The sequence below is a fragment of the Daucus carota genome, chromosome 9 (assembly GCF_001625215.2).
Source record: "Daucus carota subsp. sativus chromosome 9, DH1 v3.0, whole genome shotgun sequence".
NCBI classification, from domain to species: domain Eukaryota; kingdom Viridiplantae; phylum Streptophyta; class Magnoliopsida; order Apiales; family Apiaceae; genus Daucus; species Daucus carota.
The window spans coordinates 11,234,068-11,250,946 of NC_030389.2; the positions used below are offsets into that span (position 1 = coordinate 11,234,068).

Consider the following 16,879-nt stretch of genomic DNA (forward strand, 5'->3'; position numbering starts at 1 on the left):
ACTTTGTATCAGTGGTGGAAGAGAATTCTTTCAGCCTATGATAAAGATAAGCAAGCGGAGATAGCAGCAGTTAGTTGGTCAATCTGGAGAGCCAGAAATGAATTGGTTTGGAATAAGAAGTATATCCAGCTGAATTTTGTTCTCGCAAACGCTAAACAATATCTTGTACAATGGAAATGCGCCCAGCGTAATGGTTCTGAATCTTCATTTCCTAAGATAGTTGAAGGGGATGGAGCGACTGTTTGGGCAAAACCACAGGTGTCAACATTAATCAAGGTATCAGTGGATGCGGCAACTTTCAATGAGGAAAACTCTTATGGAATAGGGATGGTGGCCAGGGATGACAGAGGGAAAATGATTCAAGCACAAACAGTGTGTCAGGCTGGTTTGATCGCACCGGAGCACGCAGAATCCATGGCCATAAAGGAAGCGCTGAGTTGGATAAAAGATAAAGGCTGGCAAAAGGTAGTTCTGGATTCAGATTTTTTAGTTGTAGTGCAGGCAATCGGGAGCAAGGCAGCAATGACTTCTCCTTTCGGCCGCATCATCGAGGAGTGCCGGGATATGATTCGAAAGTATAACACAATTGAGGTGTTCTTTGTTAAACGGTTTGCTAATATGGTTGCTCATGAGCTAGCTAGAGCGTCAAATTCATATCCAGATTGCATTTTTGATTGGAGTTTTGTTCCTATTAATGTTCATGATGCTTTGAAGTTTGATTCAGAAAGTTAATAAAACTTACGTTGTTCGTCAAAAAAAAAGTGTTCACTAATATATTCATTATTCATAAAATTTAATTATTTATAAAATTTGACTTTTCTACTAGTGAATACTGGAGCTTGATCAAAACAGGTGGGATATTGAGTTAATCAATGACATATTTACTGAACGAGATGCTAATTTAATCTTATCAATACCTCTTCAACATTCTTTGGAGGACTCTTGGTATTGGAGAAGAGAAAAAATGGGTCAATATTCGGTTAGGAGTGCCCATGCAGCTTTGAGTGAAACAAGGGATGTGAATCATTCTAGTGATAGCTCTAGTTTTTGGAGGAGGATTTGGAATCTAAAAATTCCATTGAAGGTCAAACATTTCTTATGGAGAGCATTGACGGGATGCCTACCTACAAAAGATCAGCTCATTTCTAGAAGAGTTGCAATAATCGAACAATGCCCAGTCTGTAATTTAGAACCAGTAACTATTACCCATGTTTTGACAACCTGCCCATTTGTAAAACTATGTTGAAACTTGGAATAAGGTTGGGTGTAAGATTGATACGCATATGGCTCAGAGTTTTCAAGAATGGATGTCTATAGCACTACAGCAACACAGAGGGGAGGAAATATTAAATCTTTGTATGATTTGCTGGTCTCTCTGGAAATATAGAAACGATATAGTTTGGAATCAGAAAGGTGCGGAGTTTGTAGAGGTGGTAGCATCAGCTATCCAAGTTCTTGATCACTGGAAGAATGCACAAGACAGGTCTTTTGACTCCTCCTTTAGGTTTATGACTCTAACAGATGGGGATGTGCATTGGAAACAACCACAGGAAGGAACGATCAAGGTTAATACAGACGCTGCGTTGTTTGAAGATTCTAATTGTTATGCTTATGCTATGGTGGCTCGTGACCATAGGGGAAGTTGGTAGAGGCTATTTCGAGTTGCAAGCATGGGAGGGTGGATCCAGAACTTGCAGAGGCCATCGAGATAAGGGAAGCTCTTAGCTGGATTAAAGCGAAAGCTTAGCCAAGTGTGGTACTGGAAACTGATTGTCTGACAGCAGTTCAGGCAATTCGTTGCTCTTCAGTCAATCTTTCATACCTTGGAAGAGTGATAGACGAGTGCAAACATATCTTCTCTGCATTAGATAACCGGTAAGGTGATTCTAAAATTTGTTAAACGGTCCGCGAACAACGTGGCTCACTTCATAGCTAGACATAGTAGTTCAATAGTTGATCGTACTTGGAGTGGGGAAAATGTCCCTTCTGATTTTATCCATGTACTTTTTAACGATTCGAAAGTTGAATGAAAGCTTTATTTATTGGCAAAAAAAAATAGTGAATACTAATTTTTAATTTTAACATAATATATTATTTAAATTTTAAATTTAATTTAGTATGTTGAGTAGAATGTTAAGATTCGAGTAGATGTTCATTCATACATTATTCTAAATATTTCATTATCAATTTTTTTGCTCAATCATTAAATTAACAAATAATTATTAGTTTTATTGTATATTAGAGAGTATAATGTGATTATGATTTTATTAAAGATATCATTTTTTGATATGGAGATTCTTAAAAATGTTCGCTTGAACGTAATAAAATAATAAATACTAAAATACACATGAACACTTAGTTGAATATTGACTTATTATAATCTTATGAAATTCCAATAGATGTTCACTCAAATTTTTAGAATAATATATAGTAGAATCCTTAAATTGATATTTTAATAAATTTATATTACTTTAAAATATTCGCTCAAATATAATAGAATAATATATAGTAGAATTTTTTAAAATTTATCTACAAAGTTGAATTAAAAAATCTATTATAATATATAGTAAATGAAGAGATTCTTTACAATACCCGTTCAAATATTTTTCAAATGTGGAATTTTCAAAATGTTGTTTCAATATTTAAGTTTTAATTTAAAAGAAAAAGTTAAGTAAAGAACTTAAGTCATTGTATACAATTTTTAATAAATAATAATAATAATAATAATAATAATAATAATAATAATAATAATAATAATAATAATAATAATAATAATAATAATAATAATAATAATAATAATAATAATTCAAGATCCCAATTAAATATTTATTTATTTTAAATATATTAAATTTATAATAGAATTTCATACAATGATCTTAAACCCTTTAATTATATTTTTCTTCCCTTTAATTATATTTTGTTCCTATGATAAAAATTATTATATTTTTTCAACAAATATTTAGAATTTTAATTGCATACATCTTGCATCTTTGTTTATGATTTCATCTATAAAAATTCATTTTGGTGTTGTATAGTGGAAGTTTAAAATTTTATTATTTTATGAGTATAAATTTTATTATTTATTCGACTTAAAGTTTGTTTGGTATTCTAGTATAATATTCAGTTTTGTTTTGTTATATAATGCAACGATTTTTTTCCTTTCAATTTTACACAAGTCTCGTACTTACAATTCCGCTTACCTTATAATAGATTTATTTAGGTGTTATCATATACTCAGAGAAAATATTCATTTATATATTCTAGTTTTGAATTCAATTTTTTATTATTTTATAAATATGGATTATAATTTTTTTCCAAAATAAAGATTCATTTAGATATTCGATTATAAATTCAATTTATTTGTTTTTCGTATGTGTTTATATTTCACTTATGTTATATAAGATTCATTTAAGTGTTCTAGTGCAAGATTCAATTATTTATCATTAAACCAATATATATTTATAATACAAGATTCAATTTTTTATTATTTTATAAATACAAAGATTCTTATTTATTAAAAATGAAAATTCTATTAAGTTTTTTTCAAACATAAATCTTGTTTTACAAGTAAGTTTATTTTTTCCCCGTATTTGTGGGTTTAATATTTTTTTGATCGAAACCTTTTAATATATTAATCACACATTAAACAAGCAAATCATTGTACAATGACATAAATAAGAAAATTAGTAAAAAAATTTGAAATTCAAAATCATGAAATGGAGTGTAGAAAACAGAATTCATACATCATCAATGAGTATATATGTACGAGATTCTCTAAGATATTATATTATTTTTAATAATAAATATTCGTGCCTTGCAAGATTCTCTTAAAATTTGAGATTTTTCTTGTATAAATTATTTATCGTATAATATATATTGTTTTGACTCTTCTAATATTTTTAATTATTATTATTTTGAAGAATCTCAAACCAATTAATATAAAAGATCCTAATACAAAACTTATAATAATATCTAAAGGAACACTTTAAAAAAACTTTTTAAGTCAAAAAATCATAAATAAAAATAAATGCTATAATAATTTTATCAAATCTTTTCAATTTGTGCGAATCTTTTGAAATTTGAAATTGAAATTTGATATATACTATAAATGTTATGAGTGATTGATTGAGATATGAATAACATAAAAAAGGAAATTAATTAAATGTTGATTATGCGTCAATATTGAAGCAAGATCTTGTATAAATCTTTTTGGAGAAGGAAATGTACTAATTGAATGCATTAAATATATGTATTGATTGAATGCATTAAATATACGTAGAAGATTACTATACTATCCCTGGTAAACTAGATTTTATTGATTTTCTGATAAATCACAATTTAAACTATTATTATAACATCAACGGTGATTAGATGGCACTATGCCATAAGTCCATATAAGCAACTTCCTCATATATATATATATATATAGGATTTTGCTCAAATACAAACTTTTTAATTGTACAAACTACAAACTAGATCTGAGCCGTCCAATTAATTTATATTTTATTAAATCCTGTCCGTTCATTAATTTAATATTTAAAAGGATTGACTTGAACTTTGACTGAATCAGTTGAAAGTTTTGTTTCTCTCTCTTACAGTACTTTCTCTCTCTAGCCGTTATCTGTTTCTCTCGCGCGGCCGTTATCTCTCTTCGTCTCTTCCTTTATCTTGTGCGCTGCCGGTATCTCTCTCTCACGCTCTGTCGGAGTTAAATCGCTGCAATCTTACCGCGCTGCCGGAGTTAACTCGGTGTCGGAGTTAACGCGCTGTCGGAGGTATTTCGAACTTGATTTTGAGAGTAGACTTCGGTGTAATCTCATATAATTAGAGCTTGATTTTGAATATTATAGTTTTGATGAGCTTAATATGATATGAATTAATCTCGTTCGAGGTACAATAATCATCTGCAGATAGCTTTTGTTTGTATGTATGTTGTGTATATTCTTTAAATTTTAGAAATCTTTGTATCGTTATGTTTAATTGAGTGCAAAGTGTGTTAATTTTTGATTTGTTTTGTAGTTTTCACTGATGAATTGTGTTAATTGAGCTTGAGTAAATCAATTCAGATAGCTTTTGTATGATATGTAGCTTTAGTAAACTGCAGTGTTAAAAATTTTGTTTGCAGGAAATTGATTTTTTTTATGCTTGGAGGATGATAATTTCAGATTTAGTGAAGATTAGCCACAATCAAGGTTTGTATTCTTGTGATTATTGTGATTACTGTTATTTGTTTATGCTTGGATGATGATTTGTTCTATATTTCCAGTTAGTTTGTGTTAATGATATTAGTCAGATGAGAAGAATTATAGAAAGGATCAGAGCAAGTTTAAAATTATTAGGTTTTGATAGTGATTGTTGTTTCATCTGTTAGTGATTATAAACACATACAATAGTGATTGTAGATGATTATAATGATAATTTTAGTTTTGTGTCCTGATATTTTATTAATTTAAATGTATTAGTAATTTTTGCTTAAAATAATGATTATAAGTACATATATTATTGGTTGTTGTTGCATTTTAATCTAATTTAGATATTTTTTGTGGAGAGGGTAATTGCATGTTTTAAATCTGATATATGTTAGATTTTGATTGACATTTTTGTGACTGTGATGGCTGTTATTATTTAATTGTAAGTATTGATTATTTATATTTCATATGATAGGTTCGAGTTGTGGGGATTCTTCTCTTGTTAATCGTGGCTGTGATGATGTTACTTCTGTTGCTAGTGGAAATGTTCCCTCGAGTCGGAACGAAGAATCTGTGACAAGTTACTCAGATGTTCGTGAAAGATTTTATCTTCCTGTTAATGTTACTGATGTTTCAAAGCCAAATATTAATCAATCTTTTCAGAGTCTGGATCAGGCTTTTGTATTCTATAAAGATTATGGTCGTTTAAGTAGTTTTGATGTGAGGAAGGGAACTGAAAAGAAGGATGCATTTGGTACTATTACTTTCAAACACTATACATGCAGTAAAGAAGGTTCTAATGAGTTTCGTAGTATTTCGGACAGTAATTCAAGTAATGTGAAGCGTAGGCGAACTGCTTCTACAAGGTGTTGTTGCAAAGCGAAGATAGTTTTGAAGCTTAATAAAGATAGACAATACTTTGTCTTTAAGTTTGATGAAGTGCATAATCACCCCTTGGTTGATGAATCTGGAAGGCAGTTTTTGCGATCTAGTCGTGAAATGACAGTTAGTTCTAGGAATTTTGTGTTTGATGCTGCAAAAGTTAACATTGGTTGTAGTAAAGCTTATGGATTGATGAAAGAAATGGTTGGTGGTTATTCGAATGTTGGAGCTACATTGAGGGATTTTAGGAACTTTAATCGGGATTTGAAAGAGTACGTTGGTGAAAGAGATGGGCAGATGTTAATTGATAAGTTTAAAGTTTTTCAGGAGAGCTCGAGTTCTTTCTATTATGCGTATGAGCTTGATGAAGCAGGGCGTTTGACAAAGCTTTTTTGGGCTGATGCAATTTCTCGGAGGAATTTTGAGGTTTATGGTGATGCTGTCTCATTTGATGCGACGTTTGACACAAATAAGTAAGTAAAACTTTCATGTCAGCTAGTGAATTTTTGTGTGATGATGCATAATTTTTGTTAACTTGTTGTTTTAGTTGTTAAAACAATTTCTTGTAGACAGTAATGTTGGAGCATTCTTCATGAAGTTTTCTTAGCATGTAAACAAATCAGATTCAATTATCTCAGTAGTGTTTGTTATATGCTTGAAATTTTCCAATTAAGTATGCTGCTGTTGAGCAGCAGAAGACAGTCGGTTACAGAAGATATATCTTTCAAGTAGACCTGAATATAGTTCTTAACTTTGTAAGACTGGATGGCTTTATTCTAGTATTGTCACTTGCCTTTTGAGTCTTTTCACCTTAATAGATTTGCTGTCGTAATTGATGAGTTAGTATCACAGTGTTTTTCCCATGAGATTAGTGTCGGGTATGGATATCATTAAGTGATTCCTATGTGACTCAAAAACATTTAGAACAGTCTGGCATGGTGTTTTTGATGAGCTTTAGGAATCAGTTATAGTCCTGGCAAATATGGTCGATTATTGTGAATTCCTGATACATCAGTTGTTAGTTGAGGAGTAATTCAGTCTGCAGACTGTATTTAGAACTTCTAGTAGACGATAGCATTGTATCTAGTACTTGTGTTAGACTTTTGCTGTCCTTGGATGGTTTCAGTCCTTGATGTTTTTATTATAAAATTTAAAACAAACTGGATTTGATGTCTTCTTATACAGGGGTATTTTATATATTTTTGCAGGTATAACATGATTTTTGCCCCATTTACTGGGGTTGATAAACATGAAAAATGCATAACCTTTGCTGCATGCCTTTTGTCAAAGGAAGATGTCACGCACTATAAATGGGTTTTTGATCAATTTTCTACATGTATGGGGCGACATCCTGTTGTTATTGTGACAGATCAGTGTCCTGCAATGAAAATTGCAGTTTCTTCGTCGCTTTCTTCGAAAAATGGTCTTGTTGCTACTAAGCACCGTTTGTGCATGTGGCATATCATGCAAAAGTTTCCTATAAAGGTATCGGTGAAATTTCCTTAGCTTAGTTTAGTTTATTTTCCAATGTAAAACTGTATAGTAATAAGTTTTTGCTTTTTTATTATTTGACGTGGCTTTTAAATATTTTTACAGCTTGGTAATCGATTATGTAAAGAAACAGACTTTATGGAGAAAATGAAAAAATATATATGGTCAACACACCTAGAGATTGCTGATTTTGAACAAGGTTGGGAAGCTGTTATCAAAGAATTTAATTTGGAGAATGACAAGTGGCTGACTGATATGTATGCTATTAGATCATTGTGGATTCCAGCCTTTTTCAGAGATGAGCCTATGTTTGGGTTGATGAGGACCACATCTAGGTCAGAAAGCGAGAATTTTTTCTTTGCTCAGTTTCATAGACAAGCTGACACATTATGTGAGTTTTGGTTGCGGTTTCAAAGTGCCATGGAAAGACAAAGAAACGAGACAAAGAGACTGGATGAAGAGTCGAAATCAAGCTTTCCTACTACTTTGTCAAGATGGTTTATTGAAGACGATGCAGCTGATTTGTTCACTCGAACGGTTTTTTACAGAGTTCAGGAGGAAATTCTGGCAGCTTGTTTGGATATGCAGATAAAGCGAATGAGTGAAGAAATAGATGGTGTTACGAACTTTGAAATTAAGGATGTGAAAGTTAAAGAAAAGATCTTCAAGGTATTATATTATTCTTCCACTTATATTTATTACAGTTTGATAAATTTTTTTAACTTACTTGCTTGTGATTTGCACCATTAAATTTGGACTCCCTGTAACAATTCACTTCTGATATAGTCAATCCTATGTAATCCTATGATATAGTTTTGGTTCACAGAATAGTGATTATTGTTGTTTAAGTTAGTGATTATTGATCCTAAATGGTAGTGATTGTTGTTCAATATGTTAGTGATTGTTGTATATTTTTAGTGCTTTAGTACCATTATAATTTTCCAAATCATGTGTCTTTTTTCTTTTCTACTGATGTAGTTTAATCTGTTGTGTTTTCAGTCAAACTTATATTTGTTATGTTCATATATTGATTGATTATTTTATTTTTGCATTTTGAACCTGCAAAATTAAACTGCCATTCTAGTAAAGTCAGGGAAAACCTCTGAAATTATTCTCAGCAGATCTGCCCAATTAAGTTTATACCTGAATAAAGTTGATGTTTATTCAGGTGTCGGTCAGTAAAGATCATGCTGTTTGTTCCTGCAAAAAGTTTGTGATGTGTGGTATAGTTTGCCGACATAGCTTATGTGGCATGAAGCAAATTGGAGTAACTAGATTCCCTAGAAGTCTTCTTCTTAACCGTTGGTCCAAAATTGCGGATTCTGGAAGCTCATGTGATATGATATCTACTGATTACTTGAAGATGGAAAATGTTTCTTTGAAATTGATGAACATTTGGTTTGACTTTCGTCAAGTTCTTAACAAGGCTGGATTGCAGATGGAAGCTCTGGAATTTGTTCATAAGACAGTCAAGCAGTTGGGCAGTGAAGTTGGAGGTGGTTGTACTGATGGTGGTGGTTTTTTAAAAAAAGACCATCTTGCTTCTTTGATTGGTGACCAACCTCAGGGTGAAATTACAGTTTTAGTTCCTAATGTTTCCAAAAACAAAGGAAACTATTTCAAATCAACAAGGTTGATTAGCGAGAGAGAGAAAGCAATTACTAAGTCAAAAAAGAGAATCCGAAAGTGTAAAGAATGTTTAGCAACTACTCATGATTCACGTACTTGTCCAAAGAAGAAGTTACAGAAATAAAGATTTGTAAAATATCTTCTTATTTTGTTTTTTGGCAAAAAACTATTATGTAAATGCGATGTTGCTTTTTATATAATGAATTGTTTAGTCATTTTCATTTTTGCTCTTGCACTAGTGATATTTGTTGAATTTCTTTTTGGTTTTAATGTTATCATTGTTTGATAAATGCTTCATTTGATATTATTATCTTTTATCTTTTTTGAGTCTAGAGCATAGGTATTTGTAAATTTTAAGTGTTTTAGAATCTTTCATAAATATAATTAGTTGAGCTCTACTTCAATTTGAAAAAATATATCAAATGTAAAAAAAAATATTAAATATTTTTGTAAAAATAAAGTTTTAGGAAAATATTTTTCGTTTTATAATATTAATTAATGCGAGGATTCAGTGTTGGAAGGCCCGGAAGCCGAGAAATCAGAACAAGACATATTTTTCGTTTTTTAACATGAAGGGTTTAATGTTTCCTTTTTGGGTTTTAGAAAAATCCACGTACACTTTACAGTAACCAAGTCCAATTTATAACCGTTAACATTTAGGGTTTATGTTTGGGTTGCAGAATGATTTAATTCGTACTGTATATTAAATTGGCCGACGGTTAGGGTTTAGGATTGAGGGTGTAGGGCCGGGAGGCCCTACTCCCTCGAGCCTAAACCCTAACAAAGCGAGGCTGAAGGGCCGAAGGCCCTGAAGCCGAGACGTCGGCGGAATACATAAATTTACAACCGTTAGCACTTACGGTTTAGGTTTGGGTTGCAGAATGATTAATTCCCACTGTATATTAAATTTTTTGTTGCATATGAGGTTGCATTCAGTTGATTCTATTGTAATTGCTATAGGTTTGGGTCACGTAATTTCTAAAACTTGGGGCACATAATATCTACCATCCGGGGCACGTACATTCAGCAATTTGGGGCACGTAGGTTCTAGAGTTGGGGCACGTAATTGCTACAGGTTCGGGGCACGTAATTTCTAAAACTTGCGGCACATAATATCTACCATCTGGGGCACGTACATTCAGCAATGTGGGGCACGTAGATTCTAGAGTTGGGGCACGTAATTGCTACAGGTTCGGGGCACGTAATTTCTAAAACTTGGGGCACATAATATCTACCATCTGGGGCGCGTACATTCAGCAATTTGGGGCACGTAGGTTCTAGAGTTGGGGCACGTAATTGCTACAGGTTCGGGGCACGTAATTTCTAAAACTTGGGGCACATAATATCTACCATCTGGGGCGCGTACATTCAGCAATTTGGGGCACGTAGGTTCTAGAGTTGGGGCACGTAATTGCTACAGGTTCGGGGCACGTAATTTCTAAAACTTGGGGCACATAATATCTACCATCTGGGGCACGTACATTCAGCAATTTGGGGCACGTAGGTTCTAGAGTTGGGGCACGTAATTGCTACAGGTTCGGGGCACGTAATTTCTAAAACTTGGGGCACATAATATCTACCATCTGGGGCACGTACATTCAGCAATTTGAGGCACGTAGGTTCTAGAGTTGGGGCACGTAATTGCTACAGGTTCGGGGCACGTAATTTCTAAAACTTGGGGCACATAATATCTACCATCTGGGGCGCGTACATTCAGCAATTTGGGGCACGTAGGTTCTAGAGTTGGGGCACGTAATTGCTACAGGTTCGGGGCACTTAATTTCTAAAACTTGGGGCACATAATATCTACCATCTGGGGCACGTACATTCAGCAATTTGAGGCACGTAGGTTCTAGAGTTGGGGCACGTAATTGCTACAGGTTCGGGGCACGTAATTTCTAAAACTTGGGGCACATAATATCTACCATCTGGGGCGCGTACATTCAGCAATTTGGGGCACGTAGGTTCTAGAGTTGGGGCACGTAATTGCTACAGGTTCGGGGCACGTAATTTCTAAAACTTGGGGCACATAATATCTACCATCTGGGGCGCGTACATTCAGCAATTTGGGGCACGTAGGTTCTAGAGTTGGGGCACGTAATTGCTACAGGTTCGGGGCACGTAATTTCTAAAACTTGGGGCACATAATATCTACCATCTGGGGCGCGTACATTCAGCAATTTGGGGCACGTAGGTTCTAGAGTTGGGGCACGTAATTGCTACAGGTTCGGGGCACGTAATTTCTAAAACTTGGGGCACATAATATCTACCATCTGGGGCACGTAAATTCAGCAATTTGGGGAACGTAGGTTCTAGAGTTGAGGCACGTAATTGCTACTGGTTCGGGGCACGTAATTTCTAAAACTTGGGGCACATAATATCTACCATCTGGGGCACGTACATTCAGCAATTTGGGGCACGTAGGTTCTAGAGTTGGGGCACGTAATTGCTACAGGTTCGGGGCACGTAATTTCTAAAACTTGGGGCACATAATATCTACCATCTGGGGCACGTACATTCAGCAATTTGAGGCACGTAGGTTCTAGAGTTGGGGCACGTAATTGCTACAGGTTCGGGGCACGTAATTTCTAAAACTTGGGGCACATAATATCTACCATCTGGGGCGCGTACATTCAGCAATTTGGGGCACGTAGGTTCTAGAGTTGGGGCACGTAATTGCTACAGGTTCGGGGCACGTAATTTCTAAAACTTGGGGCACATAATATCTACCATCTGGGGCACGTACATTCAGCAATTTGAGGCACGTAGGTTCTAGAGTTGGGGCACGTAATTGCTACAGGTTCGGGGCACGTAATTTCTAAAACTTGGGGCACATAATATCTACCATCTGGGGCGCGTACATTCAGCAATTTGGGGCACGTAGGTTCTAGAGTTGGGGCACGTAATTGCTACAGGTTCGGGGCACGTAATTTCTAAAACTTGGGGCACATAATATCTACCATCTGGGGCGCGTACATTCAGCAATTTGGGGCACGTAGGTTCTAGAGTTGGGGCACGTAATTGCTACAGGTTCGGGGCACGTAATTTCTAAAACTTGGGGCACATAATATCTACCATCTGGGGCGCGTACATTCAGCAATTTGGGGCACGTAGGTTCTAGAGTTGGGGCACGTAATTGCTACAGGTTCGGGGCACGTAATTTCTAAAACTTGGGGCACATAATATCTACCATCTGGGGCACGTACATTCAGCAATTTGAGGCACGTAGGTTCTGGAGTTGGGGCACGTAATTGCTACAGGTTCGGGGCACGTAATTTCTAAAACTTGGGGCACATAATATCTACCATCGGGGGCGCGTACATTCAGCAATTTGGGGCACGTAGGTTCTAGAGTTGGGGCACGTAATTGCTACAGGTTCGGGGCACGTAATTTCTAAAACTTGGGGCACATAATATCTACCATCTGGGGCGCGTACATTCAGCAATTTGGGGCACGTAGGTTCTAGAGTTGGGGCACGTAATTGCTACAGGTTCGGGGCACGTAATTTCTAAAATTTAGGGCACATAATATCTACCATCTGGGGCATGTACATTCAGCAATTTGGGGAACGTAGGTTCTAGAGTTGAGGCACGTAATTGCTACTTGTTCGGGGCACGTAATTTCTAAAACTTGGGGCACATAATATCTACCATCTGGGGCGCGTACATTCAGCAATTTGGGGCACGTAGGTTCTAGAGTTGGGGCACGTAATTGCTACAGGTTCGGGGCACGTAATTTCTAAAACTTGGGCACATAATATCTACCATCTGGGGCGCGTACATTCAGCAATTTGGGGCACGTAGGTTCTAGGGTTGGGGCACGTAATTGCTACAGGTTCGGGGCACATAATTTCTAACACTTGGGGCACATAATATCTACCATCTGGGGCACGTACATTCAGCAATTTGGGGCACGTAGGTTCTAGAGTTGGGGCACGTAATTGCTACAGGTTCGGGGCACGTAATTTCTAAAACTTAGGGCACATAATATCTACCATCTGGGGCATGTACATTCAGCAATTTGGGGAACGTAGGTTCTAGAGTTGAGGCACGTAATTGCTACTTGTTCGGGGCACGTAATTTCTAAAACTTGGGGCACATAATATCTACCATCTGGGGCGCGTACATTCAGCAATTTGGGGCACGTAGGTTCTAGAGTTGGGGCACGTAATTGCTACAGGTTCGGGGCACGTAATTTCTAAAACTTGGGGCACATAATATCTACCATCTGGGGCACGTACATTCAGCAATTTGAGGCACGTAGGTTCTGGAGTTGGGGCACGTAATTGCTACTTGTTCGGGGCACGTAATTTCTAAAACTTGGGGCACATAATATCTACCATCTGGGGCGCGTACATTCAGCAATTTGGGGCACGTAGGTTCTGGAGTTGGGGCACGTAATTGCTACAGGTTCGGGGCACGTAATTTCTAAAACTTGGGGCACATAATATCTACCATCTAGGGCGCGTACATTCTGCAATTTGGGGCACGTAGGTTCTAGGGTTGGGGCACGTAATTGCTACAGGTTCGGGGCACGTAATTTCTAAAACTTGGGGCACATAATATCTACCATCTGGGGCACGTACATTCAGCAATTTGGGGCACGTAGGTTCTAGAGTTAGGGCACGTAATTGCTAGAGGTTCGGGGCACGTAATTTCTAAAACTTGGGGCACATAATATCTACCATCTGGGGCATGTACATTCAGCAATTTGGGGAACGTAGGTTCTAGAGTTGAGGCACGTAATTGCTACTTGTTCGGGGCACGTAATTTCTAAAACTTGGGGCACATAATATCTACCATCTGGGGCGCGTACATTCAGCAATTTGGGGCACGTAGGTTCTAGAGTTGGGGCACGTAATTGCTACAGGTTCGGGGCACGTAATTTCTAAAACTTGGGGCACATAATATCTACCATCTGGGGCACGTACATTCAGCAATTTGAGGCACGTAGGTTCTGGAGTTGGGGCACGTAATTGCTACAGGTTCGGGGCACGTAATTTCTAAAACTTGGGGCACATAATATCTACCATCGGGGGCGCGTACATTCAGCAATTTGGGGCACGTAGGTTCTAGAGTTGGGGCACGTAATTGCTACAGGTTCGGGGCACGTAATTTCTAAAACTTGGGGCACATAATATCTACCATCTGGGGCGCGTACATTCAGCAATTTGGGGCACGTAGGTTCTAGAGTTGGGGCACGTAATTGCTACAGGTTCGGGGCACGTAATTTCTAAAACTTAGGGCACATAATATCTACCATCTGGGGCATGTACATTCAGCAATTTGGGGAACGTAGGTTCTAGAGTTGAGGCACGTAATTGCTACTTGTTCGGGGAACGTAATTTCTAAAACTTGGGGCACATAATATCTACCATCTGGGGCGCGTACATTCAGCAATTTGGGGCACGTAGGTTCTAGAGTTGGGGCACGTAATTGCTACAGGTTCGGGGCACGTAATTTCTAAAACTTGGGGCACATAATATCTACCATCTGGGGCGCGTACATTCTGCAATTTGGGGCACGTAGGTTCTAGGGTTGGGGCACGTAATTGCTACAGGTTCGGGGCACGTAATTTCTAAAACTTGGGGCACATAATATCTACCATCTGGGGCGCGTACATTCAGCAATTTGGGGCACGTAGGTTCTAGAGTTGGGGCACGTAATTGCTACAGGTTCGGGGCACGTAATTTCTAAAACTTGGGGCACATAATATCTACCATCTGGGGCACGTACATTCAGCAATTTGAGGCACGTAGGTTCTAGAGTTGAGGCACGTAATTGCTACTTGTTCGGGGCACGTAATTTCTAAAACTTGGGCCACATAATATCTACCATCTGGGGCGCGTACATTCAGCAATTTGGGGCACGTAGGTTCTAGAGTTGGGGCACGTAATTGCTACAGGTTCGGGGCACGTAATTTCTAAAACTTGGGGCACATAATATCTACCATCTGGGGCACGTACATTCAGCAATTTGAGGCACGTAGGTTCTGGAGTTGGGGCACGTAATTGCTACAGGTTCGGGGCACGTAATTTCTAAAACTTGGGGCACATAATATCTACCATCTGGGGCGCGTACATTCAGCAATTTGGGGCACGTAGGTTCTAGAGTTGGGGCACGTAATTGCTACAGGTTCGGGGCACGTAATTTCTAAAACTTGGGGCACATAATATCTACCATCTGGGGCGCGTACATTCAGCAATTTGAGGCACGTAGGTTCTGGAGTTGGGGCACGTAATTGCTACTTGTTCGGGGCACGTAATTTCTAAAACTTGGGGCACATAATATCTACCATCTGGGGCGCGTACATTCAGCAATTTGGGGCACGTAGGTTCTGGAGTTGGGGCACGTAATTGCTACAGGTTCGGGGCACGTAATTTCTAAAACTTGGGGCACATAATATCTACCATCTAGGGCGCGTACATTCTGCAATTTGGGGCACGTAGGTTCTAGGGTTGGGGCACGTAATTGCTACAGGTTCGGGGCACGTAATTTCTAAAACTTGGGGCACATAATATCTACCATCTGGGGCGCGTACATTCAGCAATTTGGGGCACGTAGGTTCTAGAGTTGGGGCACGTAATTGCTACAGGTTCGGGGCACGTAATTTCTAAAACTTGGGGCACATAATATCTACCATCTGGGGCACGTACATTCAGCAATTTGAGGCACGTAGGTTCTGGAGTTGGGGCACGTAATTGCTACAGGTTCGGGGCACGTAATTTCTAAAACTTGGGCCACATAATATCTACCATCTGGGGCGCGTACATTCAGCAATTTGGGGCACGTAGGTTCTAGAGTTGGGGCACGTAATTGCTACAGGTTCGGGGCACGTAATTTCTAAAACTTGGGGCACATAATATCTACCATCTGGGGCACGTACATTCAGCAATTTGAGGCACATAGGTTCTGGAGTTGGGGCACGTAATTGCTACTTGTTCGGGGCACGTAATTTCTAAAACTTGGGGCACATAATATCTACCATCTGGGGCGCGTACATTCAGCAATTTGGGGCACGTAGGTTCTGGAGTTGGGGCACGTAATTGCTACAGGTTCGGGGCACGTAATTTCTAAAACTTGGGGCACATAATATCTACCATCTAGGGCGCGTACATTCTGCAATTTGGGGCACGTAGGTTCTAGGGTTGGGGCACGTAATTGCTACAGGTTCGGGGCACGTAATTTCTAAAACTTGGGGCACATAATATCTACCATCTGGGGCACGTACATTCAGCAATTTGGGGCACGTAGGTTCTAGAGTTAGGGCACGTAATTGCTACAGGTTCGGGGCACGTAATTTCTAAAACTTGGGGCACATAATATCTACCATCTGGGGCATGTACATTCAGCAATTTGGGGAACGTAGGTTCTAGAGTTGAGGCACGTAATTGCTACTTGTTCGGGGCACGTAATTTCTAAAACTTGGGGCACATAATATCTACCATCTGGGGCGCGTACATTCTGCAATTTGGGGCACGTAGGTTCTAGGGTTGGGGCACGTAATTGCTACAGGTTCGGGGCACGTAATTTCTAAAACTTGGGGCACATAATATCTACCATCTGGGGCACGTACATTCAGCAATTTGAGGCACGTAGGTTCTGGAGTTGGGGCACGTAATTGCTACAGGTTCGGGGCACGTAATTTCTAAAACTTGGGGCACATAATATCTACCATCTGGGGCGCGT

At 37.9% G+C, this 16,879-nt stretch overlaps 1 protein-coding gene across 1 annotated transcript; it reads left to right on the forward strand.

Moving 5' to 3' along the window:
• The first annotated feature begins 1,283 nt into the window (after positions 1-1,283).
• Positions 1,284-9,315, forward strand: LOC108201259 (protein FAR1-RELATED SEQUENCE 5-like). The gene is made up of 5 exons (XM_064085126.1): positions 1,284-1,641; positions 5,665-6,544; positions 7,280-7,556; positions 7,668-8,231; positions 8,731-9,315. Exons 1-5 carry the CDS (start codon positions 1,284-1,286, stop codon positions 9,313-9,315), a joined length of 2,664 nt encoding a protein of 887 aa, XP_063941196.1.
• The last annotated feature ends 7,564 nt before the right edge of the window (positions 9,316-16,879 follow it).

Coding starts and splice junctions, on each gene's coding strand:
- LOC108201259 (XM_064085126.1), top strand. CDS start 1,284: ATGGCTCAGAGTTTTCAAGAATGGATGTCTATAGCACTACAGCAACAC. Junction 1,642..5,664: donor GGCTCGTGACCATAGGGGAA/GTTGGTAGAGGC, acceptor TTCATATGATAG/GTTCGAGTTGTGGGGATTCT. Junction 7,557..7,667: donor TGCAAAAGTTTCCTATAAAG/GTATCGGTGAAA, acceptor ATATTTTTACAG/CTTGGTAATCGATTATGTAA.